This window comes from Nipponia nippon, unplaced genomic scaffold (genome assembly GCF_047370975.1).
Source record: "Nipponia nippon isolate SJK-2023a ecotype South Korea unplaced genomic scaffold, ASM4737097v1 scaffold_19, whole genome shotgun sequence".
Lineage (NCBI taxonomy): Eukaryota > Metazoa > Chordata > Aves > Pelecaniformes > Threskiornithidae > Nipponia > Nipponia nippon.
The window spans coordinates 8,668,013-8,694,676 of record NW_028262335.1 but is presented as its reverse complement, the minus strand read 5'-3'; the positions used below and the strand labels follow the sequence as shown (position 1 = coordinate 8,694,676).

General features: G+C 48.5%; 1 protein-coding gene across 4 annotated transcripts in view; it reads left to right on the top strand.

Moving 5' to 3' along the window:
• MEGF6 (multiple EGF like domains 6) overlaps window positions 1-26,664 on the top strand; it is a 109,459-nt gene that overhangs the window by 17,002 nt on the left and 65,793 nt on the right. For 3 of the 4 annotated variants that reach the window (XR_015704288.1, XM_087755324.1, XM_087755323.1), the window contains exon 4: window positions 2,925-3,029. The exons of the other annotated variant lie outside the window; for it this stretch is intronic. Coding sequence is in view for 2 of the 3 variants with exons in the window: in XM_087755324.1 (XP_087611450.1) it covers window positions 2,925-3,029 (105 nt within the window). In the remaining variant the exon portion in view is untranslated. The remainder of the gene's footprint in view (window positions 1-2,924; window positions 3,030-26,664) is intronic. 4 annotated transcript variants of the gene reach the window in all.

Here is a 26,664-nt window from a genome sequence, read left to right as displayed (position 1 = left end):
GAAAATATATTGGTAACGTTGCAGATTTATCTTCTGGCGTACACAAAGTGTCCTGCCAACGTGCCCCAAAAATGCAAACACTGCCTTGCACTGTTTCCATCTGCGATTCCTTTTTCTTCTGAGCGCACAAGTGGTGTTCTGGAGTAGGCACGGAGTATCCTGTGCCAAGTATTTTGGAGCCATTTTTGAAGCCTGCACGGGGTGCCTTTCCTCCCCGGTTATAATGACACGAAATGTGTAATCACAGACCTGCTTTTTCTGTTACTAATTAGGTGCAGCTTTAGCTGGAATGGGACGAGAAGCCGGGGGGCTCCCAGCTTGCAAGTAGGAGGGAGAAGTTATAGACAGAGTGCGTGTGGAAGCCTCAGTCCAGCGAGCGCTGTTATAATTGTTTCCAGGTGGTTCCATACCATACGTAGGTTTGTCATGTAATCACAGGCTTTGTATGTTCAGGCAGTAACTGCAAAGGTGCCATTTCATCGCTGGCCTTGAGCACGGTCCAGAGCCTTCTGGTTGGGGACTCTCCACCAGCCCGTGCCCAGGACCACGCGCTGCCCTCCACGCCGGCCGGTGCCTCCGGTGTCTCTTGGGGGCCTCGCTTGGGTAGCTGACGGTCGGTTCCCAGGCTGTACCTGCTGGAGATGTATTTAATGCTCCAGCTTTTTCCTTAAGGTGGTCAGGACATGCAGGACTGGCAGCCTTGCAGCTTTAGAGAAGAAAAAATGGCTTTTCCAGGAGTTTTTATTTATTTATTTATTCACTTATTTAGTCTGTCTGCACTCATGAGCCCTGGGGGTGTTAATGCAGGAGATGCTGCTGTGTTGTTTTCTCACGTGATGTGAATTTAGCGTGAGGAGTTGCAGACACGTCGTGAGAGTGGCCGCGAGCACGCGGGACTCTGCAGTCGGTCTGAAATGTCTCGGGCTCTTGCTTTACAACGTGAAATCCTTGAAAACATTCTTTACCCTGACCCATGCAGTCCGATTCTTTAAAAGAAAGTGTGACTGCTGAAGTTTCGAGGAGAGGCCTGGTATTATTCTGGAAGGTGCTTTTCTTGAGCCTGAAGAGCTGCTGTATGTACGTGTGCCGCGTGGCAAAGCCAGCTGCGCCCGGCCGGGGCAGGGGCTGCCCATGGTCTGGAGCGGGGTCATGACGGCTTGTCACCAACCTACGCTAACCAGCAACTCCGCTGCCCCGCGTGTGCCTTGGGATCGGAACAACCCCTAACTCTACTAGCAGGAGAAAAACATCGCACTCATTTTTTCCCCTATTGTTTCCACTGAAGCCGAAGACAAATGTAATCTTTGCTTCAGCAGAGGAGGCTTGGCATCTTCCTGTATGTTTGCAGGTTGATGGCTCACTTATTCTGTTGGCACGCTGCTCCTGGCGGTGACCGTGCGGGGCAGCAGCCTGCTTCAGCCGGCACACGATCCACAGTAAATCGCAGCGTAAGCTGCGCTTGGCTCCGTCAGCATTTGTCTGCTTGCCTGTGCTCTGTGCTCTTTCTAGTAAATCTGCATTTCTGAGCCAACAGGTTTTGCGCTGCCAGGTCTGTCTTTTGTAATTTCAGCTACTTGAAATAATTGCCTCCTCTGGATCCATCAACTGGAGCGACAGGCCGTGAGGGCCCCGAGCACAGGTGACCGGGACGCAGCTGGCACTTGCAGCGCATTCCTTCCCGGGATGCATAAGCTGGACCGCATCGGTCCCCGCTGCTGCTCTGGGCGCAGGGCTGTCGGCAGTCCAGCCCCGGCTGAGCGGGCGCTGGGGCCGGCGAGGGGGAACTGCTGGACCAGGCGCTGCCACGGCTTCTCTTGCACCATGGAGACAGGCGAAGCTTTTCTTGCTCCCTGTGATCAGGTTTGCCAGGGCTTTGTGAGGTGTGTTCCTACCCGATCCCATTGTTCTTGGCTTTTGTAACAGTTTGTTCAAGGAAAGTGAAAAGGGAAAGAAAAAGAGGAGGTGCAGGAAAAAGCAGGAGAAGGGAAATTGGGTGGCACCACAGCGACGTCCAGATCAGTGAATAGAGAAAATTTCATTGTCTGAATCTTGAAATGGACTTTAAGAGGAAGATAGGTGCTTGTTCTGCGTCCTCACACTTTGACAAAGCACGGCACACGTGACAGCATCGGTTGTTAACTACATTTCTCCTTTTGAGATGAGCATTTTCTAGTGGGAAGTACAAAATACCGGCTGCATTTCATGAGTTATGAGAAATATATGTTTCACTGGGAAAACATATCCTTGTTTGTGGTTTTATTTAGATGATTTGAAAAGGTGGATTTCAGAAGCCTAATTGAGCATTCTCTGTCTCTGTGTCCATTTTACACTTCACTTGGTGAGAACAGAGAGATGGGGCTGCTCCGGCTTACGTACAGTTTAGCTCTATTTCATCCTCTCGTCCGCTCAGAAGGTGACGCCGCGTTTGGGTAGCCAGCTCTCCGGGAAAGCTCAGCGGCGAGGTGGAAAGCAGCTTCTCGTGCTTCGTTCCTGAAAGATGCCTCCAATTTCAAAATAAATAAGTTATCTTTTTTTGCCACAAGATCTGGTATGATTCTGCATGAGTCATTTTCTGAGTATTTTACCCACTTGCTGGCTGGAAAAGCGTTATTTCATCAACAGCCCTGCAGCTCTGCTGATGTTGCCCTGTGAATTCTCATTTAGCCGCACTTTGAGAAAAGCCCTCAGACATTGCCTAAGGTATTTTACTTCCTATCCTAAATTTTGAGAGGCTTTGTGTGCTGTTTGAGTATCGCATTGCCCACCAAAAAAGAGTCGCCTTTCAAAAGCGGTTCAACAGTATTTTTGTAACGCTTCGAGTTTGCTACAGGGCTGCGGGAACTGAATCAGTGAACAGGTATTTATTGGTGCAGGTACTCTTCCCATCGTCACCTCGGGAACTGTTCTCTCCCTCCTCCTTGCAGCTGTCTGCAGTTACGGGGTTTGTTTCAACGGTGGAAACTGCGGAGAGGGATCCTCGCAGCTCTGTCATTGCTCCTCTGGTTTCCAAGGACCTCGCTGCCAGTACGGTAAGCAGCCTTTTCACATTCTCCCTTTAATTTTGAGTCGGAAGTGAAGGGGATAAAGAGCAAGGGATGCCCCAATGTTTTTCTATCCTAGCCTTTGTTTTATCTGCAAAACTCCAATAATCTGCTCTCTACTTTTTTTGGCCACTGTTTGTAATGTTTGGGGAGCTTGGATGTTTGGAAAGGAAATGCTTATCATGACTTGCTGTGAAACATAGCTCCGTACTGTACAATAGCCTTTACTCCTGGCTGCCATCAGCAGAGGGATTTGCTGGAATCGGAGAAGGAAGCTGATTAAAGTTGGGTCAAACAAAGAAGCCCTGGGGTCGTGGCCTGCGGAGCAAAGCTCGGCCTGGGGGAGCGTGGCAATGGGCTGCCACATCAGAAGGGAAAATAGCTAAGCTCTGACGAGCTGGATCAGTTATATCTTTGGCTAGGCTTTATTTTGGGGCTGGTAAGCTTTATTTAATTAACCTTCATGCAGTATACAAATTCTCTCTTGAAGGTTATTGAGTTTCCTATGTTTGGTAATTCAGAGATGTTCTGATTTGGGAACATGATAGCCTACAGCAAACAACTGCTAAAAGCTGGAATGATTCTCCATGCTCGTATGCAGTAAGAGAAAACGTGCCTCGTGCTGTTGTAGAGAGAAACGGCTGCCCTTTCTTCCCTCCAGCTGCTAAGTCGGCAAGGTACAGGGCAGTAACAATTACTCAAATTCTGGGTTTATAACAGCAAATTAAATAATAAGACTTTTTTTTTTTTTTACCCATCCATTAGTATATATCTCTTCCTTCAGGCATGTGGTTCCCTGCTCTTTCAGAAATGGAGGTAAGTTTACAGATGCAGAGGACCTGCCATCGGAATAGTCCTTGGCAGGAGCTGGTCTTTTCCCAGTGAGAAGGGCTGGAGAGGAGCTGGTTCTGCAAAGCCTGAAACCCTCTGGCCCCGGTAATCAGAACAGAGGGCAGAAAGGCGACCGCGCGAGTTCGTCCGTTCAGGGCCAGTGTGTGTCGTAGCACCATGCTTTAAGAGGGCGGATGGGAGGTCTTGCCGCTTCAGCGAGCGAGGAGGCACGCAGCCACCGGCCGCTGCTGAGCCTGCCTGCTCCTGCGTGTTTTTCACGGTGCATCTGCTTCCAGGAACTTCAATTGTTGTTACAAGTGTCAATTTAGAAGTGCTTAAAAGGCCCTTAAGTCGCGTTTAGATAATACCTTTAAAGAAAAAGAGGATTCTCTCAGTCAGATACAAACTGTAGATCGGCCAAACCCTCCTTGATGCTGCTGACTTTAGGCTCTATTCATTCCTTGCTCGCTCTTTAATATGCATTGTCAGCTGGAGCTGGAGCTGTGTTTATTACGGTCGGAGGCTTTCTTGGACATGACTGGGACAGTGGTTTGCGTGTGGCGGTTATGAGTCCCCTGCCCCGTGTCCCAGTGGTGGTACAAGTTCTCAATTAGGCAATGAAGCAATTTCCTTGGTAATAAGAAGAAAAAAGAATTGCCCCGAGCCCAGATGTGCAGATCACGAGCCTGGCTGCTGCTCTTGCTGCAGGGCATCCAGACCAGAGCTACTTCCAGAAACGCAGGCTCCATTTGGCAACAACCGGCCCCTCGGCCAGCCCGGTGTGATTTCAGCGGAGCCGGGGCGCTGGCAAGCACAAGGGTGGCACGGACCCATCGGACACGAGGCACGACCCCCTCCTGGAGCACCTCCGAGATGCTTCTGTCAGGGCTGCAGGTCTGCATCTCCGCTCCAGCCTCCTGTCACCCGCAGGCTTTCACCTCTGGTCGCAGCGAGGCGTGACAGCCCTTCCGTGCTGGCTGTCCTTCTCTCCACAGCACTTGCAAAGGTGTCATCCGGAGCTAACGCCACGTCCTAGAAATACAGGGTGCTCTGTCCCGCGTTAGCGTGTTAGAAATGGTCTGGTGTTGGGGGACAGCACAACCTTCTGCTTGCCTTAAGCAAGGCGAGCAGCTTCCAGCCCGCTGCGGGGGACTGCCGTGCCCCGCAGAGGGGCAGGAGGGTGGGAGCTCCCCCGGGCTGAGCTTTGTGCTGCTGCGCTGGGGTCCAGCACCCCGAGCCTCGCCTGGCCCCGGCGGGCGGCCTGGGGCTGGCACCGCTCCTGCCTCCCCGCTGCTGCCACAAAACCAGAGCAAAGCCCGGGAATCGCAGCAATCCGGCTTTAAACCGCTGGTCACTCCAAGCTCTGTGGCTTAACGCTAACGGTTTACGTTCTATATTTTAAGTAAGGTGAGGAGGATGCTGCTTCGTATAAAAACAATCTGCAGTTTGTTTTGCTTTTTTGCTTTATGTTTCTAAAACGGTCACACTGCAGACACAATAATAACCCGAGTCCACATTGTGTATCCCCCCAGTGACACTCTCCTAACTGCAGTCTAAACACATTACTTAAAATACTGCTTCCCTCTCATCCTTCGACCCCCGAAGGATTAGAGCAGGGCTGATTCTCGGAGATGTACACATTCTGCACTGCTGCTTCCGTCTGCGTTGGCACATGTTGCACGGTTTTCTAGGAAATAAACAGGCCTTAAATTGTCCCTGCAATTTTTTTGTCATAGCTTCTCTCATGCAAATTAATAAAATATACATCAGGCGTTTTCCTGTACAGAACCCGAGAGGCAAACAATGCTTTCCCATGTGGAAATGTTTAGCAATTCCAACAATTGTAATTGGTTGCAGCTTTGCAAATAAAGCACACATTTCTGAGACCCCCAAATATTTTTTAAAAGGGAAATGACTGGCTTATTTTGGAGGGGAAGAAAATACATCTGTAGTCGCACTGACGTTACCCCCCTTGGATGAAGGACCCAAAGTGGTGCTTTGGGTCTTAAAAGGTCGGCCTGTGGACGGCTGAAGATTAGCTTTTATTTTGCTGTGCTGCAAAGCCTTTTGCAGTGGGGCAGCAAAGGAGAACAGCGGCTCGTGCCACCGGCGCGCTGGGTGCCTGATGGCCTCGGGCGGTGGTCTGCTGCCTTCGGCCCTCGGTCTGCTGCCTTCGGCCCTTGGCAGCCCGCTGGGGAGAGCGGGAGAGAGGCAGGGGCCGACGGGGCTGGGCTGGGACGCTGCGCCTGCTGCTGCGGGTCACCGCTCGCCTCCGCCCGCATCGACGGGTCCCCGGAGCAAGAAGCCTTTCCCCTTTTCCAGGGACAAGGATGCTCTGATCAGATGAGAGATGGTTTCAGAGAAATTGGAAAATTAGAGTTCTTGGTTAAAAATGAGGTGTGGGTGCACCTCCAATAGTTGCAGTTGGGGCAATCATGTGCAGTATGACAATGGTTGAGCCTTTTAAAAGTGATACGTTGAGTTAAAAAAAATTTTTTTCAAGGTTTTTCTGCCAATTAACAAAGCATGCTGTGGTTATGTCACAGTTGTCACTTGTATTTCTGAGCAATTTTGATTTTATTTTAATTCTTTTAAATTCCAAGTGAGTTGGCTGTTGAACTGTTCTCTCAGGACATTTGACCTGTGTGGTGATGTTTCGAGATGTGCCTCTCTTTGGAACCTGGAAGCAAAGAAGCGAACTGTAAAACTGGGTTAAAAAAAAAATAACAAAGAGCTTTTGAAACTTACTGAATTTCTGAACGTTATTTTGAACCTTTAAAATGTCTTTACTCAAAATATGTTTTTAGTGGCAGCTCAGAGAAGCTCCTTATCTGATTCGCTCATCTCTAATATGCCTGTCAAATTTTAAATGAATGTCTGAAATCCTGAATACCTGTGGTCAGATCCTTACCCTCCGTCTTTTGGCAGAGCTTCACTCAAGGCGGGGCGGACGGGCTGCATTACAGCAGACGGGGGGCGGCCAAGGCTGCGCACATTGTGGCTCTGCTACCTGAAGCTAAAGGAAACCAGGCCAAACTCTTTATTTTGGAATGAGCTAATTACAAGCAACAGGGTTGAGTGAATAGAGTGGGCAAATCATTCTTCCTGCTGCCTAACCTCAGTTTATAAAGTGTTAATTGTTCTATTGCCTTTTCAAAGAGCAAAGCCCAGCTGACCTGGGAGCATTCCTTTGCATTTGCAACCTCAAATTATTTTAATTCCCGGGTGATTTATGTTTTGTGCTCATACCAAAAGTCACCCCCTGACATCCCCTTCCGCCGGGACAACGCTTCGCTGGCTCTGAGGCCTGTTGTTTATAAACATTGCAAAGGCACCGTTGTCCTGCTTCCTTCGGCAAATCCGCCCAGACAGGACTATCTGGCCGCTTCAAGGGCTGGAAGGAAGGAGATGGACCTCTGAAGGCCCAGCCCCAAGCAGGATGGGCCGCCTGGCTCAGGACTGCCACTGTTTCCCTGGTCTCCTGGCAAAGTGGCGGAAGATGTAACGTGATCGGCACCAGCTCCTGGCCTAGTGAATTTTTTGGACAGGGCATGCGATGGCCATGAGAGATGCCAGCACGCTGACAAGAAAAGTGGTTTATCTTCTTGGGGCACTGCTCCGTAAGCCTCGGCCGCTCCTGAAGACAAACCCCAAACCTGCTGAGGTAGACTCTGCAAATGATGGAGCATTTCCATTACCTGCAGATGAAGGAAACCTATAGATACAAGAGATTGGGGGCAGTGTTCATTTTGCAAGATAAGCTACTCTGCAAGCATCTTCAGAAAGCTTTCCTAGCTTTCAAGTTTCATTTTGACCTTTGTTTCCATCCTGCTTTTAAACAGATGTTGCTCCTGAAAAACTCAAAAAGACCAATGAAATGCTGGATTAGCCCCAGCTTGCAGAGAATTGACTCCTTTTGTCTCTCTCTTGATGCTTTTCATTATTCATGGCATTTTCCAAAAGCTAAGGTCCTTGCCACAGAGAATGTGCTGATTGAGAATATGGGGAGATCCCAGCCACAAACTCATCCTTCCCTTCATCTTAATTTCTTATTGACTACTGTAAATTATTTTTTTGGTAAATACTTTTTTTGGACAAATTTCTGTGGAAACCTGATTGTCTGGATTCTCGTCTTCTCTTTCACTGTTAAAAGTACTCTGGTGGTTAACTTCTGTGCCGGTCAGTCAACATTTGTGCTGGATTTTAATGATAGGATGGGAGGCTGGAGGCTGCTTCAGAGAAGACAGCTTTGGGGACAGGCACATGATGGTTGATCAGTGAATCATTTCTCTCATCTGCCACCTATAAAAACAACTATCCTGGTTTTTGAGATGATGATACCTTCTTGAGAAATAGTTCCCCAAAATGGAGCTGTTTAGCATCTGGCGGGGATGAATCTGGATGTGGTCCGGAGGGCTGCTGGCGAGGCTGTTCGATGAAAACAACGTGCAAATAACCCAGAGTGACTGAAGTTGCTCCACAGCGATACTCTGTGGTGTCATTCGTCTTCCAGAAATCTCTGCGTCTGATCTTAATGGTATCACTTTTTCTTTTCTGGAAAGAAATACAGACGTGTTTGTTTTAAAGGCAGGACGTTCTCCATCCTGGCCAGACTCTTATCATACCTTTCAGCATGGGATATTTTTACTGGCCAGCCTGGAGCAGCAGCAATCCTGTGTTTACCCTGGCTGGAACACAGGCGGTACCCAAGCAGTCTGGCTTCCAGGAGTGAGATGCTGTCCTTCCTGCTCCCCTGAGCTGTTGACAGTGATAATATTTGAGCACTCTCCATCTGCATTAAATCATCTCACTTTAAAGGCAGCCCTCTCGATAAGGCTGCACGAGCTCCTTCAGGAAGGTCTGCAGCGCGTCTTGTTTACCCCCTGGGTTTCAACGCCTTTTCTGTTGCCTCTTGCATCTCCGTGGCTTTCTGACCCTGTGAAGTGCTGTCAGCATAGGGATTTCTCTTTTTTCCCCCCATGCAATGCGGCATCTCCTACCTGCCGTAAGCGGGGCTTTGCTGGAGCAGCAAACCAGAGGAAGAGGTTGAGCTGCACAATATTACAGTGACTGCAGAGACTGTTCCTGAACTGAGGAAACAGCTGGGTTGTCCTGAACTCCTTCGTTATCTTCCGCGTCTGGTAGATGAAAGGGTTGTAAATGGAGTGTTTGAGGTTTGCTTTGGGCCGAGACTGTCTTTAGGAGCTCCCTTCTTTGAGCTTGGATGGAAACGACCTTTCTGTACAGGGCTCATTGCTGGGAGGGAGGGGGTGTTGGAAACCCTGGGCTCTGCTCCAAGCCTTCCCAGGGACACTCGGACCACCCGACACTTCGGGGCCCCGTTTTGGTGAACTCGGCGTACCCGAGTGAGCCAGCGGCGCAGCTCCCCGCACAGCTCCAGCGGCGCACAAGACCTCTGCACGCCGGGGCTTGTGCAGTCGCGGCAGGGACCATCCGTCCACAGGCCGGGGAGCATAGAGGCTGTTGTTATTTGCATTTCGTACTGTAAATCAGCTGCTTGCCTTCAGCGTTTGCTTACTGAAAACTTCACGGCGGAGTGGATCGCTTCAGCAACACTCAGGCTTTGGGGGCTCTTGTGTGGGAACTTTGCTGTGCTGTAGGGACAGGACCCCTCCTAATTAGCCAGGCTGCGTTTTGAAGGATTGGCCAAACCAAATCGTCTTTAGCTTTGCACAAAGGAGAGGTCAACTGTAAGCAAGCAGGGCCTGTGATTAGTGTCTGCTTTTGCAAGGCCAGCTGAAATGGCTTTGTCGGTGCTTCAGGAGACCATTATTGTCTCTTTCTTTTATAGCAGTGCCCTCATTTACACAAGCATTTGACATGCCCTCAGTGTTGTTTGATTGACTAATGACCCTATTTCTCCTGCTAATCTCTTTGAGCTGTTCAGTTGGAAGCCTTTGCTGTGTGTTAGGGCATGGGCTGCTTTGGCGGAGGGGTGGGAGAGAGAGGGGCTCGCTGCGGCCTTGGGGCTGGAGGTGATTTTCGAAGGGTAACGCAGGACTGCGAAGCACTCGAAGGTGCTGAAGTCAAAACGGGAAAGGTTTTGTCTTTGGAAGCGAAGGAAAGCACCTTGTACACTCTTCTTGGATCCAGGAGCCAGATGCGTCTTTCCGAGATGGAAAGACACCACCAGCGAGTGCGCACGTGCGGTAAGGCTTGTTTGGACTCGGGTGACTTCCCCGGTCCACAGGGACCCCGCTGCCAATTTCAGGATAACAGTAGCAAGATATTGTGTTCGATGTTTCATGGGTTTACAGTTCACGAGGCCGATTTAAAATCCGTTTGTGAGATTAAATAGCAGCAATTGTTCTTCAGCTGTCAGTTTATTGGAGAGAATCCACTGTTAATAATACCAGGGCTAAATTAAGCAGAGCACTTCTCCTCCAACAGCTGAGAAGTCCGAATACTTTTACTTACAAACAGCCTCCTGATTCAAAGGTTTAGCCTTCTGCTGGGGAGGGGAGGAGAGCCTGAGCCCAGAGGAGGTTCCTGCCCGTCCGCAGCGGTGCCGTGCAGCTCTGCCTGCTGGGATTTTCCCTCTTTTTGGCTCAGGAAGGCAGTGGAACAAGGGCGGCTTGTGCAGAGCTCTGCTTCGTCCTGCGCTATCTGCTTGTCCATCAGCCAAACGTTAGGTATTTAATAGCTGGCAAACAGGTAGCACTGAACTCTTTGAAAAAGTTAGTGAGAGGAAACAAGCCAAGGCTATGTAGGGGTTTATTCAGCTAAGAAAAAAATCTTTTGTGAAGTGAGTTTTGAAGAAAAGGAAAATGTGCTGAGGCTGGGGGAGCAGCTGGGGCTGTACCCGCAAAACCCGTTTCCTCGCACTCCCATCTGTAGGGCGTGCTGGGGCCCGGCGTCCTGCACCGCGACGCACCGTGGCGCTCATCGCGGGCTTCCTGGCACGGCCTCGGTTTTACAAATCTGGACGTAAATGCAGGGCAATTACTCGATGAATAACTTCATAGTTCATATGATTTGAGTTTCTAAAGGTTAACTGGAGTACAGCAAACAGCCTTTTGGACATAGGCTATCACATTTAAAGTTGTCCAGCTTCATCGATGAGTGATGGAGCGTACGCATAGGCAAAAATATTACTGACACGTTTGTTTAAAGGAACATGATAGCAAGTGAAAATGAGCTGCTAGTTTCAGAGACTAAAATCTTAAGGGCTTTAGTGAATTCGAACTATGGATTTCTTTGTTCTTTTCAAGCTTTCCTTGGGTTGAACTCAAGAATTAAGGATTTCATTATCATTTAAAAGAGGTGAGTATATCAGGTGAAAGAAAATGCATGGCTCAAGTCCTTTAGATGAGTTGTAGCCCTCTGCTTAGATTTTGGCAAATAAATGAGAGAGGAATCCTATCGCTGACATCGCACGGTTTGAAATTTTCATACAGATCTTGACTGCTCCTCGCATTAAGATCTGCCAGGGATAAGAAAAGCTTGGAAGGAGACTGCTTATTGTGCCATCTGGAGAAGACCAAATCTACAGCTTGTTTAGAGGGATTTGTACCTTGGGCCAAGTCATGTGAAGTACTGGATGCCATCTTCAAAGCGATGCATGTTTTCCCTTTAGTGAGGATTGAAACTCCTCAGCACCTCCCGTGATCGCCTCCTTAATTACTGCAGTGCCAGGACCATGGGGAAACGGCAGGCCCCGCTCTAATCTCCCCTCAAGGATTTCCGCGAGTGTTCGCAGCCAGCTGTGACCAATTAAAAAGGGGGGGTTGTGTTTGCAAAACCTCAGCGACTTGCAAGGTTGAGCTAGGGGTCCAAAGAGCTTTACATTTTCGAGAGCTATGTAGTCTACCCGACGTGTTTTCTTCTCATAAACCATCTGTCAAAAGTCAGACTGTAAGCACAGAGGTGAGTCAAGGGATATTTATATAGGAGAACAGATTATTTTCCAAGCAATGAAAAGTACTCCAGTCTAAAAATGGACCACTGGGATCCCATCGTGTAATTGGTAATACGAATAATTTGATACATGAATGCCAAGTAGACTGAATTAATGCTGAATCCTTGGACCATTACTGGAGAGGAGGAGACCATCCCAACCTTACTATTGCTCACCCAGCTGGCTGGTTTCTTGAAAAGAGAGAGAACAATACCAAACCACAGCCCGGTCCAGTCTGCGGAGAAGACTGTTGGCTGGTTTCTGTTAGGGAAGAGAAATGACCCAAGGCAGCTTACCTCTCAGGACCTGTGGTCCTCCGTTGGTTTCTGGGGCTCTGGTGAAGATGGGCAGTGCAGGGATCCACACTGGCCGTAGGCATGGGGGAAGAGGTTCCGGCCAAAATAGGTGGTTTAGCGAGTGAAATGAGGAGTGAAGGCCAAAGCAGAAAAGCTAAGGGTTGCTGCAAACCTTCCTGGAATTTTTAGAATTAATTTATGCTAAATACATAGTACAGTCTGTAATAAATCGTCAGTATGTTATGCTTTCAATTTCTGGGTTTGGAAAGGTTGGAGAAAGCGTTTTTGGTTTTTTTTTTTATTCATTATGTGCTGCATTCTCCAAGGCATCTTTGTAAAGCAGTGTTCTCTAGCAGCTGATAGCATCTCTTAACCAGCCCCTTTATCTCCACCTCAGCCACAGGTTTTCCTTTAGGTTTTGCGTCGTTTGTTGGGTTTCGGTCTGTTTCCTCTCCTCTGCTGCCCGGTCTCAGTGCTGCAGTGCAATTTGTGTAATAATTCAAGAAACAAACACGTGTTGAGATTCCAGTCATTACAAATACTCTTTGTTTTTCTGGGAAGATGCTTGGAGGATTCCCGCTCCAGAGGTTTAATTAATGAGAGTTATGTGAGAAAGGGAGGACACTTTCCGTACATCCTTGATCCAGGTTCAAGTGCTTGTGCATTCCTGTTGTGCAGTGCAGTGTTTTGAGCTGGGCTGAAGCTCGCTGTTCTGTGCAGCCTTAACCCCAACGAAGTTGTTCGATAGCGGCGGCAGAGGAAAATCTCCCACTGACAACCCCCCCCCAAACAAATCAAGGGTGGCACCAGCCAGCAAAGGAGTTCGTTACAGACGCTTTTTATTGCTGGGCGTGTTACAAAATTAAAATGAAAAATGGTGCCTCTGAAAACGGGAACCCCCCCTCTTCTGAGACTGTGGCATTGGGGTCAAAGAACAAGTTCAGGGAGTCTGTGCCTCTGCAGCTCCTTTGTCCTCAGGTCTCCCATGGGCTTAGCTTGTGTTCACGGACTCCAGCTATGTTATGGTTTGAAGTTGGTACTGTAGTGCATATGTATGTGTATGCGTGTACATGAACGTTAGGATATCATAGTACATACATGGTTTGTAGTATATTAATACCACCTATAACTAGTATTTAAAAATATGTATGGCATTTTAACGGTCCCCTCACTGGAAACACAGAAATGATTTGCAGTGGAGTGATTATTTATCTTTCTAGCCACATACAAGCACGCAGACACCTCAGGCACAGCCAGTGCCCCACGCTTTGTAGGAACCTATGTCTGGACCCTGCTCCTCTCTGAGCCTCCCCTGTCCCAGCCCACCGGCCACAATCTGCGTGCGGTGCTCTTACTGGGAGCGATGGTGTTGGCACCATCTTCGCGTTCGTAGGGAAGCGGGTGGGGAACAAGCCGTGCCGTGCAGGAGCTGTGTCGTCGTCTTCAGGCTCCGTGGCTGGGTTCCCCCTGCCCGGGAGCGGGGCAGGAGCGCTGGCAGCTGGAAGCAGGCGCACGGCAAGCGTTGGTCAGCAGAAGCAGCTGTGGACCGCAAGTAGGAGCCCGGCAACCCTTGCTGTTCCGGGGTGAGACTTCCCAGTCCCAGCGTGGTTGGTTTCCTCCCAGACATGCTTAATTTTATGGGACTTCAGTTTCTCGTGGTTCGACTTGCACACACAGGCACATGTGCCGTATATAGTTGTGCAAATGGTTTCTCTTTGCATAATTCAGCATTTGTGGGACCTCTGTAACCCCCTTACGTTCCCATTGGCTACAGGGACACCTGCTAGACCCTCAGTCTCTATAAGCCAGCCAAAAAACTGTTTTGAAGGCCAACAGGTGGTTCTAGTTTGCCGTATGTGAACGCATATTAACTGTCTTTCTTCCCGCCTCCCCAGGCAAATAAAACCACAGTTGAATCTGGAAATCCTCCACTCAACACCAGAGCAGCAGGCGGCCCGGCACGAGGGTGCCAAGAAGCCCAAACAAGCTCCCTTCTCCATGGCGGGCCGTCTAGCACGCTCACGGGCGAGATGCCGGGGCTGCTGGCCTTTAGCTGCTCTCTTAAGTCATGCGGTTGTATTTTACTTTCCATTTATTCTGGAACATCGGCTGAAAAGCCTGGCACGCGGCAGCTTTTAGGACACTGTCGTGCCCCTAGCACTGGTGGCTGCTGTTTGCACGCAGCAGCGCAGATCACCGGGCAGGCTGGTCCAGCTCCCTTTGCCTACATTCGGTGGCCATCAGTAGTTTTGCAGTGGAAGCAGTTTTCGATGTTTTTCACCCTACTAAGTGCATCTGCGTTTCTCGGATGCCTTCAGTCCAGGCTTCCAGGCTTCTCAAAGAGGTCTTGTAAGTGGCAGAGACTTAAAACCTATATATCACTGATTTGAGGTGGGACTCTGCTGCAGGCAGGCTATGCTAATACAAATGAACGGTGACAACAAAGAAGTAGAGCAGCCCATGTTTGCAGATTAAAATAGGGATTCTTTTTTTATAGAGATTTAAGTGGCTTACTTAAAGACCGGATAGATCATTACCAGAGGTCCAAACCAGCTCTTGGCTCTGCTAGCCGGGAGCCGTATTGAATCACTGATAACGGCATCGGTTTTGCTGATTCAGGGTCCTAATCTGATTGTCAGAGATCAAAGGGCCCAAACGATACAGTCCTGCGTAATAACTGGGAGCGATGGGGAGGATGCTGGGTTCCTTTTGCTGGTGTGACGATGTAGTGTGCAGTGGATGAAGGGGACGGGTGGGTCTTAAGCCCTTAAAGAGAATCGGGGGGATATTGTGCCGTTCCTCAGCATACCGTTGTGTTTTGTGAGGCGTATTGGATTTCAGTGCAGCAGATGCTGAGATAATGGATGCCAGATGTATGTCATTAGAGGATACCTCTTTTTACCAGCTGCAAATTGTCCATCACTTCCTCTACTGTATATTTTCATCGTGAGAAGCTTGAATTCCCACAATTTACTGATATCTCAGATGTTATCAGGCTTCTCTTTAACTGATAAGTAATGGGCTTGTGCTGCCCAAACCAATCACATGTGGAAAAGTCAAGTAATGTATTTTGGTTTGTGTCTGTTCAGGAGCTCAGTTATGATTTGCCTTGATAAACTTGCCCGGAAAATTATATTCTACATTTAACTAGTAAAATGAATCCCTAGAAAACTCCAAGGATTTAAGTGAAAGAATGCCAGAGATGTTTTTGTACTTATGTGAGAATAAGACATGGCTTTTCACTTTACGGTCTCTAGTGTAACAGGATATGCTCTTTAAAAATGCACATTTTAAAACTGAAGAAATGGTTAAAAAGAGAGCATTAAGCCGTGCAGACAGTATGAATACAGAACGCATCACGGCATATTTAGGGATAAATTCATTATGAAAATATTCATACTTTACACAGGCTTTTAGTCAGAAGGAATCTGAGCTTTATGTGAGATTTTGTATGTGTTGGTTGATGCTTCTCCATAATACACTTACTTAGTTCTGTGAACAGACCGTTTTCCAAGTCTTTTGAAGTTCATTCCTTCCTGCATGTATTTCCAAGACAGAACACTTCAGAAAATTATTCAGAAAAGGTCATTTTTTTTCAAACCTAGAAAAACGGCTCATTGTAAGGAAACCACCGCCACCGCCTTACTTTCCTGAGAACTCGCTGCTGCTGTGCTCACCTTTCTCCTTCGCCGACCGGCCGAGCCGGCCGTGGGGTCGGAAGGCGGAGGGTGAGGGCTGAGCGCTGTGCAGGGGCTGGCGGCTGGCGGGGGAGCTGCCTGGCGCTCCTGCGGCCAGGCTGAAGGAGATAAGGGAAAAAAGGACTCCGGTCTCTGAAAGGAGGGTGTTTGCAGAGGTTCGTACCACCGTTTTCCATTCTGCGGTACTGAAACCTTCCGTAGTTGGAAATGCGGCGCCTTTCTTGTGCAGCATATTGGCTTTGGCCTTTTTTAATGTAACAGCAGAGAGCGGTGATTTTTGAAATGCGTAGGAGAAACAGATGTAGAAAATGTTTTTTGGGAAACAGCAGATCAGGTAATTTTTCTGGTTTAAAATGATTTAGGCATTATCCCCCTCCGTTGCGGTCTGGGAAACTGCCCTGAGTTGCCCAGCAGAATACTTACTCCTAGCAAATAAATACATTATTTCCGCCTTCCTTTTTCCCGGTCGCTTAGGATCTCACCTCATTAATAGTGAAGATTTTGGAATGTCAAATATTTGGAGTATCTGGGTATCAGAGCTATACAATAGATCTCTGTGACAGGCAGTCGCTGAACTCCATCTTTCTGCATGGAGGTGTTTGGTTCGCCTCTAATTCTGGTAGCCTGCGCAGTGCTGTGACTGTCCCCGTCGAGCAAACATCTCTGAACTTAAACAACTGCTTCTTCGAGAAGGTGAATTTCAAGTTTAAAACATCACATTTGCGCTTTTCTTTTTAACTTGTGAATTTAACAAGAAGCAAGGAGCAATGACCCTTTCATTGGAGACAAAAGGAAGTGTGTCTAAATGTCTTTTGTGGCTTGGCAGTAAACTTGCTGAGGACAACATAAAACGTGCTCATTAACTGTTCTTTAAACAGTATTGCTTTTTGTTTTCAGACGCAATGTGATGTTTCGTCCCACCATTAATTGCCTAATACCAATTATGGCATAAACAAGCCATTTGCTCTTGTAACTTTTTCAATTTATTTTTCAAGGTTCTTACTCTCGACACCTATTATGCATCTGGGAACATGAGTGGCTTCTGTAGTGAAATATAAATAATGAGATCAGTAATCCATAGTTTTGCATAGACCATCCTGTACTATAAATGTTACTGCAGCTCTTGAGAACCTTACAAAATGCTTCCCCCCTTGGATGCTTTGTAGTGTTGAACTTAATTATATGGAGACAAAGAGACTAGGAGAAGATTATTTTTTCCCAGGGACTTTCCAGTTCTTTAGAATAAGACGTGTACTGTCCGTTGTGCGTCGGTAGCTGAGTGAGCAAGCCTCCAGAGAGAGGTACTATTTGCATTAGTGTTGCATGCAATCAAAATTCTGCAAAGTGCCTAGAATGACGGGGCAAAGACAGACGGTCGTAGCTGACCCTTCTGGTTATGACCCTTCTACCTGCCATCGTAATCCTCTTCACGGTATTTCAGCACTTCTGACTCTGATCCAGCCAAAAAGAGGAGGTTTGCTGGAAGGAGCAGCTGACAGTCAATGCTGCAGAGCTTTGCAAGATGCTTGGCGTGGGATTCCTTTTGAATAAGGAGTGTGGCTCCTGGAGCTTCTTACTCATGTGAGCAAGTTTAAACCTGACCGGTGAAAGAGCTGAATGGCAAACCAATTCTTTCCGTGCTGTACCTCTCATTTCTTACTTTGGTAGCAGAGCCTTCTCCTTTGTCCTTGTCGCTCCTGAAAATCTGTTGTCAAGTCTTATCTCCCCAGCTGAGCATCCTTTGCCGGGTCACCATCAGTGTCCACTCGATACAGTTTTCATTAAAGCTTTTGGCTTTAAAAAAGGCCATAAGTCTCTCTGTAATTCACATATTATCTTCTGCCAGCCTCGTCAGCAGCCCTGGCCAGCGAGGTCAGCGGCTGCAGGAGCCTAAGGTAAGTCAGTCCCCTGTGAGCCTAGGTTAGTTAGTTGTTATGATCCGCTATCAGAGGAGCTGTCAAACCACTGACGTGGGACCATTTGGGGCTAGCCCAGAAGCACCAGTTAATTGGTCAAAGAAAGGATATTCAGCAGATATAAGCTTTTGTTGGCTATTTCTGTTTGTATTCTGTTTATGGTTTAATTTGCATTTTTTATATTTGTGTACAGTAACATCTTAAAAATAGCTATCAAACACATTTGTAGGGCAACAGCATATGAGAGCGAGTGGTTCTGGTTTCTGGTTTGTTTGTAAGCAAAAATCAAGAGGCTTACGTTGTTTGTATTGTTAGGGACAAACAGAGATTTATGGGTACTAGATCAGACGATATCCTCCTTTTCCTGGGGAAGGGCCAGCTCTAATAACCAAAACCTTAGGAAAATCCTCGGGTTTTTACAGGCATCTGTTAGGATGCTTCTCTTTTGAATTCTCCAGAGCCTCTGGGCACGGTGTGTTTGTGACGATACCTGGAGCTGTGCTAAATGACAAGTGCACCCAGTTTGGGCACAGCAAGCATTTTTCTTGAAATTCACTTAACTGCGCTCATTTTGCAACACCGTTGTAAGCAAAGGCAGCTGTATTTCACTGGTATCTGCGGGGGGAAATGGAACTGTCGTTTGTGGATGCAATATTATAGATGAGGAATAATTATGTTCAATTCAACGCTTTGTTCCTTTTTCAAATGAGAGGAGAAGAGAACTTTGATTTCTTTATCCTGGTTAGTCTTCTGCTTAACTGCAAGTGTCTCGGAGAAACAAGTGTCGGTGCTGATCTCGTGTTCCAGGGGAGCGAGGCCCACAGCTGAGCAGTGCTCCGCATAGCAGCTAATAACGCCTCTAACAGACTCGGGTGCCTTAAGCATCCCAGCTAGAAGGACTCGCGAGGCAGGTATGTCTTTTGATGTTTTAGCTGGAGGAATCTGCATGGCAGGTTACGTGCCTTGGCCGAGGGAAGGTAACGCAGCGAGCCTGGGATGTATCTGGAGCCCAGATCTCCTGCCTCCCGGTGCATACGCATCTGGCACTCGGACCGCTCCGCTCATCTTCAGTCCCTATCTGAACTCTCTACAGCTTCGCCTGTTGCAACAGCATTTCTTTTGAACCCGCCAGCTAGATTTTGACAAATTTTTCCTTGATTCGGTATGGATCTCATTGGCTTTGGATCGGGGCGATGTAACTAGTGAGAACACAGCTCCATGCTTTCTCGCTGCCTCATCTCCTCAGGTACATGGCAGTAAGTCTGGCTCAGCCTGGCTGCTTTGCTGCGAGCGCAGGAGGCGTAACCGGGGTCCGTTCGGAGGCAACGGGCTGAGCGCCGCGGGGACACGCAGCCGAGGATCACCAGCTGCCTGCTGAGCACAGAGCTTCACCCTGCCCCAGGCTTCTCTGCAAGAAGCAATTAATAACGGGAGAAAACTGCCGCTGACATTCACACCTCCATACACAGCCTTGGCAAACCCATCCGTGATCTCATGGAGCTGAGGTCACTTCAAAGGTCTGGAAACTCTGAAGGAAGTCTCTGCAGCTTCTCCGTAAGAGGAATACGGGTTCCTTCCCAGGAGAGCCATCTTCCCGTCTTTCCGTGAAATGCAGTTTTGGCCATACAGTGGAAAAAAAAAAATCATCAAACACCAGCCCGTTTGTTGAGCTCCCGAAGGGAAGCCTTGGAAAGCCTGCCAAATGCAGTATATTTTTATATTGCATCCATTATATAATGTGTCAAAAAAGAATTCTCTCCGCTATGGAGAGATATTTATAGTCCATAAGGTTTTATGGCAGCAGTCGAGAGTCTAAGGTTACTCTGGCTGAGCCTAGTCAGACTGCTGCCTCTCACTGCAGCGGGAGAAAGTCTTTAAAGAGTGAGGGCAACTTGTGTAAAGAACCAGCCCGGCTGGCTGGCATTAGCCGTCCCACCGCTCCGTCTCCTGCCGGCCCTCGGGGAGACAAAGCGGAAACTTGTCAAAACCACGAATGAATTGGGCATGGCAGCAGAGAGGGAGGACCTCCGCAGAAACCGGGGACAATATGGGACCGGGAGAAAGAGGAGACCATCTCTGGTGATGCGGGCTGCCGTCTGGCTGAGGCCTGCAGTGTGCAAGAAGCTAAGGAAACAGGGAATCATACGACATTGACGGGAATAGGAAATGTGTGGGCTCTGAGTGGAGCAAGAACATTTGATGAAAATCTTTGTCTCACCCCTTAATGGAAGCCGCGTGGAAGATCCCCGGCACAGCTGGTTATGTGTATGGGAGGGCTTTCAGATCTGTGTAGCTGTTCTCTCTTGCAGATGCCCCTTCCTCCAGAACGTTTGCACGGCCTAAAGAAGTACCTCGCGCTGCTCCGGCAGGGACTTGCACCCGTTCCAGTGGGGACGGAGCGATCCCAACACGCCCTTCGCTTCTGCATTTCCATGCAGATGACGGGGTCGCAGACATTATTTTGAAGTCTCCATTAGGTCAGGGAGACTTTTGGGAAGCCCCTGGTAACGGAAAAGATAATTGCCTTGTCTCGGAGGAGACCATGCAGCTGGGAAAGGCGACGAGCAGAAATGCATCTCTGTCATGTGTTTACCCAAACTGAACCACTGGCATATTTGAGCTTAATTTTTCTCTTCTTTAAAAAAATAAATACCTTAAAGAGTAGGCCAAATCCTTTCGAACTTTTCATGGCATAGCCCATCATGTCCAGGAGTCGAGTTAAAAAAGACCTGCAAAGTTTATGGTCAACGTAGGTCAACTCGCTGTCTTATGCAACTTTAAGTTCATAAAAATTTAAAGCCCTAACGATGATATTGATTAAATGTAATTTGGCCATCTTACATCTTCATATTTGTGAGAAGTTTAACGGGAGGCAAAAATGATAATGTAATCACTCTGGAGAAGTTGGCTGTTACCAAGCAGGGGATTGCAGACTGCACGTACACGGCTGGGATGTGGGGGAAGGATGCCACCGTGATAAAATGAACCTATGGTCTCTAGTCCATCCCTCCTGGCCCAAACCTCGGCTTAAAACAGACAGTGCACGTATAGACATATGTATGTGTGTGTATACGTGTGGATCTTTATACGCATGCTGCTGTGTTTTGTACATCAGCATGTCTTAACAAGCATCGCAGAAATGGCTCACACGCTGCCCTTCCTATCACAGCAGATACAGCCTTGTGCGGTGTAGTTTGTGACAAAATGATTACGATAAACAAAAAGTTAGAAAAGGCCAGATACAGCAAAAGTGCTTGAAGAATTACGCGTAAGCGGCCAGATGATGTCAGTTTGGACAGAAAATTATGGAAGAAATTATGGGTGTACAAAAAAGGCTGTGAAAAGCAATGAATGTTGCACTGAGTAAGTTTTATCCGAGCACTGCAGGAAGCTACAGAGTTGTGAAAGATAATCTGCTCCCTGCAGACCACGGCAGATCGCATCAGGCATATTCTCTTGAAAGGCTGTGCTCTTTTTTTTTAAAAAAAGGGATTTCCTGGAGGTGCTGTCTGTCGTGGCTGTTTTATTTTGTCTCTGTTATTGTAGGTCAGGAGGAGACAGGCTGAGGTTGTCCGAGCATTTGATACAATCCATGGAGAGACATGGAGTTTATAGATGGTTAGGTGGGTAAGGATGAGAATCTGGTTAGGAATTCCTGGAAGACAGGAAAATATAGAATATATCCTTACAATTTCTCTTTTTTACAAGTCTGGTTATACCCTTGTATTTTGCAACTTGTCTTTTCCACCCTCAGTACCCTTCTGCACCAGAAGCGATCCTGCCCTGCCCGGGGCAGGGGCTCCGTCGCTGGTTTTTCTGCAGCCCGAACTGAGCGGTGCGGGGAGAGCCCCGTCCCTGAGGCTCCTCGTCCTCTGTGCCTTCGGGGACTCGCCTTCCCCAGGTCCGCAACCCCCCGTGCCTTCGGGGACTCGCCTTCCCCAGGTCCGCAACTCCCCGTGGGCTTCCTCGAGGCAGCAGTAGGCCGCTGGCTGACCTCCTGGCTATGCCGTGGGAGAAAGGGGTTTTTAATACTGGGATGCCAAATCCCAGAGTGTGCTGAGTTGTGAAAAAGGGAAAGAAAACAAACATGAAGAAACCGACAAAGAAACAAAAAAATCTCCACCAAGCATGGATTTTGTGTGTAATTTCTGGTTTGCTGACAAAACTTTTCAAACAAGCTTATTGGGGAAGCAGCAAAGCTGCGACGCTGATGTGACGGTGCAGCAGCCCGCTCTTGGCTCATCAGTTTGGCAGATTTTCAGAGAAACAATTGAAAATATTTTCTTTCAACCCAAATTCAGCCATGCAGAAGTGTCTGTAGGACCCATGCAGTTCTGCCATTTCTATGCTTAACTGCTTATGTTCTAGTACTAGATAAGGCATATTCTCTTATTTCCTTTAGAGCATCAGGAGTGCTTCTTATCGGGAGAATATGATGTACACTTTGTTAAATGGGTTGTGTTATAACGGCTATAAAACAGAGCAGCTCAAATTCTCAGGACATCACAGCTTGTTTCCCACTACAGCTGTTTTAGTGAAGATATATGACAGCAACTTGATTTTTAGAAAATAATTATTACCCCAAGTTTCATCTTTGACGTGGCTGCGTTCAGTTCGGTGCTGCCTGCGGCCGTTTCCGAACAGCTCTGAGTCTGGTAAACTCCGGGATGGCCAGAGGGAGGAGGTAAAGCCTCTGCTCGGCTCTGCTCGCTCTGCTCGCTCTGCTCTGCGGGGAGCAGATCCCCCAGAGCTGGGTCCCTCTGAAGTGCCTGCCTCACCCTTGGACTGTGCTGAGAACTCTTCCCATTGAAGAGCTTCGGGGTTATCCCTTTGAAATTAGATAAAAATTAGTTTATCCTAATTTTAGCTGCTTTTACTCTATATAAACTCTAGTAGTTTTCTTTTTAATTTTTTTCCGTCAAGCAAAATGCAGCAAATTTTGTTTATTTTTTTTCTCACTAAAGGTCACTTCCCACAAAAAAAAAAAAAGGAAAAAAATGTTTTTTTAAAGCTTATGGAGTTCTTTGGGAGATAAAAACAGCACAGGTAGAAGTTATATATATGTGTATGTATGCAATACATGTAAGTGCGGATTCTGTTGGAAAACCAGATTTCACAGGTTTTATTTACTTCAGGAGAATCCTTTCTCAGAAATTAATCTGGAATTTGGAAAGGTAGCCACAAGCCTTTGCTGGCTTGCAAGGTGCATGTTGTGAGCTCGGGGGACCGGCACCATCCGCCTTCAGTGGGTGTTTAAGACAGGCAAGTGTCCAGCCCGGGTGCGGAGCTGCCCTCCCAGCAGCGTGTGGCACAACGCCTCTCGGCCTGCAGACACGCGGTGTGAAGGGGCAGCCTGCGCTCCTCTGACCGGGAGTTTGCCACAGAGTTCTCCGTGCAGCCAGCTCGCGCTTGCTTGCAGCTGTACGTGCCGAAGAGGAACAAGGCAGGTCTGAATGCTCAGGAAATGGAAATTCTCCCTCTGCAATAATAAATAGTTAGGCAGTTAAAAATTCTTTTAGTAAAAAAAAGGAAAAAGACGATGATGGGAAAAGGCAACGGTGCTGTTTCTCACTAGATAGCGGCAGACAGCAGTCCAAGTGGCACTGCGAGTTCTGCCGCCCGGGCGCTCCCCGCACTGACGGTCGCTCTCCCAGGCGTTATCGCAGAGGTGTCGAGTAGGACGGATGGTTTCTAAAACACAGAATCAAAACGACCTATTCGGTGCAATAAGCACGAGGTCCCGGGCAGCGAGACTGTTCTCTGGACCATCATGGAGCAGAAATGCCCAGCAGCCATTTACACAGCATGCCGTCAGATGACTTTCTGTACAGGCATCAGGTCGCTATCGCTGAGAGGTATTTGGGGCTGAGCCAGCTGAGGCTGTGAGTTTTGCATCTTACAGATAAGAAGTTCTGTTTTCCTGGGGATGGTGGCTCACCAGCGCGGAGCGTGGAAGCCATACAGCCGTCTTGCTTGGAGTGCACAGCTGATCCCAGAACTATACTCCCCTATATTTATAACAAAGACTGTGTTTAAGTGAAGAGAGAGAAGAGAGCTGGCAGTAATTAGCTGTCGGCACGCGAGGGGCTGTGGCGTTAGCGAGTTGCTGAGGTACCCACCAGGGACGGCTCGGCTGAGCGATGGGAGGAGGGGACGTGCAAAAGGAAGAGTCCCAGCAGCAAGGGGGTTTTCCCTGAATGCTGGGAACGAATCCCACCTGCTTGCTCTATCCAAGGTGAGGAAATGGGCTGCCGAAAGCAGAAGGTATGAGAATGAAGACAGCAGCACAGACTGGGCTGCTTGTGCTTGAGGTTTTGCTTCTCGCTTGCCCTCTCTTGGGCAGCGCTGCAGCATCCCGGCCTTCGGCGGAGCGCCGGCAGCGGCTGCGTCCCTCTCGCGGGTCGTGGGGAAAATCCCGGCAGCGCCAGAGCCCCCTCAGACACCCGAATGAGGAAAGACGAACGTAAAGGGCTGGAGAGAGCAAAGAGAGTCAAAACCACCCACACAGTGGAAGCTTTTGGCTCCACAGAAAAGTCCCAGTAGGAACCGCAGAGGGGTCAGTCTGCTCAGGGCCAGGAGAAGAGGAGCTTTCCTGCTCTCGGAGGGGAAGGGGCCCTTGCGAGGCGCAGCTGAGCCTAAATTGTGATCATTATTTTCTAATTTGGAGAGGGAATTTGGTGCCAGCAACGTCCCCATTCGCAGCCTGAATCCTGCGGTCATGCTTTTAACAAACGGTGGCGCTCTGTTTGCCGGTCCAGCCCGGCTGGCGCGGCTGCGGTGAGAGGTGCCCTCCTGCCCTCAGCGCCGGGCAGAGGAGGTGATGCCCACCAGGCTTTGCCCGCGCCCCGGGCTGCTCCGCTGCAGCGAGCCCCTCCGCTTTCGGGGGCTGTCGGTGGCGGCGGTTTCCTGGGGACCTGTCCGCTGATAACCATAGGTAATTGCTCATTTATTATTTGCTATTGCATTGCTACTGCAGCACCTTCCAGGGCTGCCATCCTCAGCCGGGAGAGCTGGCAGTAGAACATAGGAAAATCTCCTGCCAGCTCCTCTCACCTGCCACATTGGGTGATTTTACTGAATTAAGGGAAATTAAGCCGTGTAAAAACTTAACCTGCTGGGGTGGGGAAGAGGCTGGCACGTTGGCACCAACGTTTGGACCCTGGTCCTCCTTTCTAGGGAATTGCGAATATGCAAATAGCTGAGCAGATCTGTGCAGTCTGGAGTGCACTTACCTTTTATGGGTCATCACAATAATGTGCAAAGACGTTCCTTTTTCTCTCGAGGGCCATGTTCTCTGCCCGAGTCCCCAAAACTTGGCTGGTGTGTGTGCTTTCGAGCTGGGAGATGACCCTGTGGCTTCACGGTGTGTTTTCTGGGTGTGCTGGAAAGGGGCAGCCATTGTTCAGGGGAAAGCCAGATGCTGTGAAACTGGGGCCTCTTGGCATTTAAGCTTCCTTCAGGCCTTTTTACAAGATGTTGTAAAGTCGCTTGATAATAGGCTGTGAATATTAATGGTCTCTTAACCCAACGGCAGATGGAAAAGTGGGGGTTTTTTGTTATCACTTTAAGTGGATGGTTTCTTTCATGTGGGAGTGTGTAACCTCCATAAATAAAATACCAGATGTGCTTGAATTCTGTTTTCCTTAAAATTACTTGGGCATTCTCATAAAGAAGAGGAATACCTACTGTTATCAGTATTTTATTTCAAGCCTTTTCTAGCAAAAGGTGTCAAAGGGAGTTTGTGAACGCCAGAGAGTAGTGGCCAGGTTGATGCAGAATGGGTATCACCGCCATCGTGTTCAGCCTCCGTCCTGAGGCTCTGAATTCGTCACAGTAAGCCAGGTTTACCTGTAATTCCAAATCCCATCGCAAAAACACAGATCCTCCAAAATGCTTGGTTTCCCAAGAAATGCAGTTCAGGTTTTGATTCGGAGCACTGCCAGTCTCGCCGCTGGTTGGGGCCCCGGCTGCTCCTCGCCCAGGCTGGCAGGGACGGGGGCTCCTGGCAGGTGCCGTGTTCGGACGGAGCAAAGGGGAACGCGGGACATCCAGCGGTCCCGAGAAGCAGGCTTCTGAGCCCAGCACTAACGCCACGGCAGTCCTGAAGGTGAGTCCTAAACCCAGCCGAGCCTTTGGTCTGTCCGTCTGTCCCGTCCGTGCACAACAGTATGCTGATGCGTTCAAAAGGAGATTTCCGAGCCACCACAGAAAGAAATGCCAGAAGGATGAGAAATACAGGTAAGCAGAGCGGTACGGTGCAATGCAGAAGGAAAGGCACGATGCAGAGAAGAGAGCAAGTCGCTGCCCTTTCTAATGCTGGGAGGGCTTTGGGCTCAGCCAGGGACTGAGAATGTATTGCACAGGTGCAAGGCTAAAGTAGCAACATGAAATTCTTCCAAAGCAGATGAATTTAGTTTTATAAGAAACATGGTCATTAGTTGGGTGTGACTGAACTTCTATAAGAAGTCTAAGTATTCCTCTGCAAAGCTGCTTAAAAATACGGATGGATTTTTTTTTTTAATTTAACTGAAATGATGTATTTCTTTCCATATTGCAGCTCTGCCACTTCAGATGTCATGGGTTTCTTTGAATGCTTGAAGGTTAGGCTGTATCTGGGAAGGATTATACAATTCAGTGGCAATTTTATCATAGGACCTTTACAGTTATTTTTGGCTGGCTTGGGCACTGAAGAGGTAGGGAGACAATTGCTAAAGATAATGAAGATGAATATAAACTATTGCAATGCTTTAAAACCTGTAGAGATCACTGCCTAGAGGGAGCCCAGAGCTAGAAATCGAGGTGGTAGCTGAAGCTGAAGTGAAACGTGTGGGAGCGCGGTGCTGCTTTCAGAGACGTTTCTGGTCGGGCTGAGACGCACCGGCAGAGCTGCCGGGGGCCTGGTTACGCTGCGGCGCGCTGCACGAGTAGTGCTCGTTTCTCTGAGTTATTTGGGAAACAAGCAGA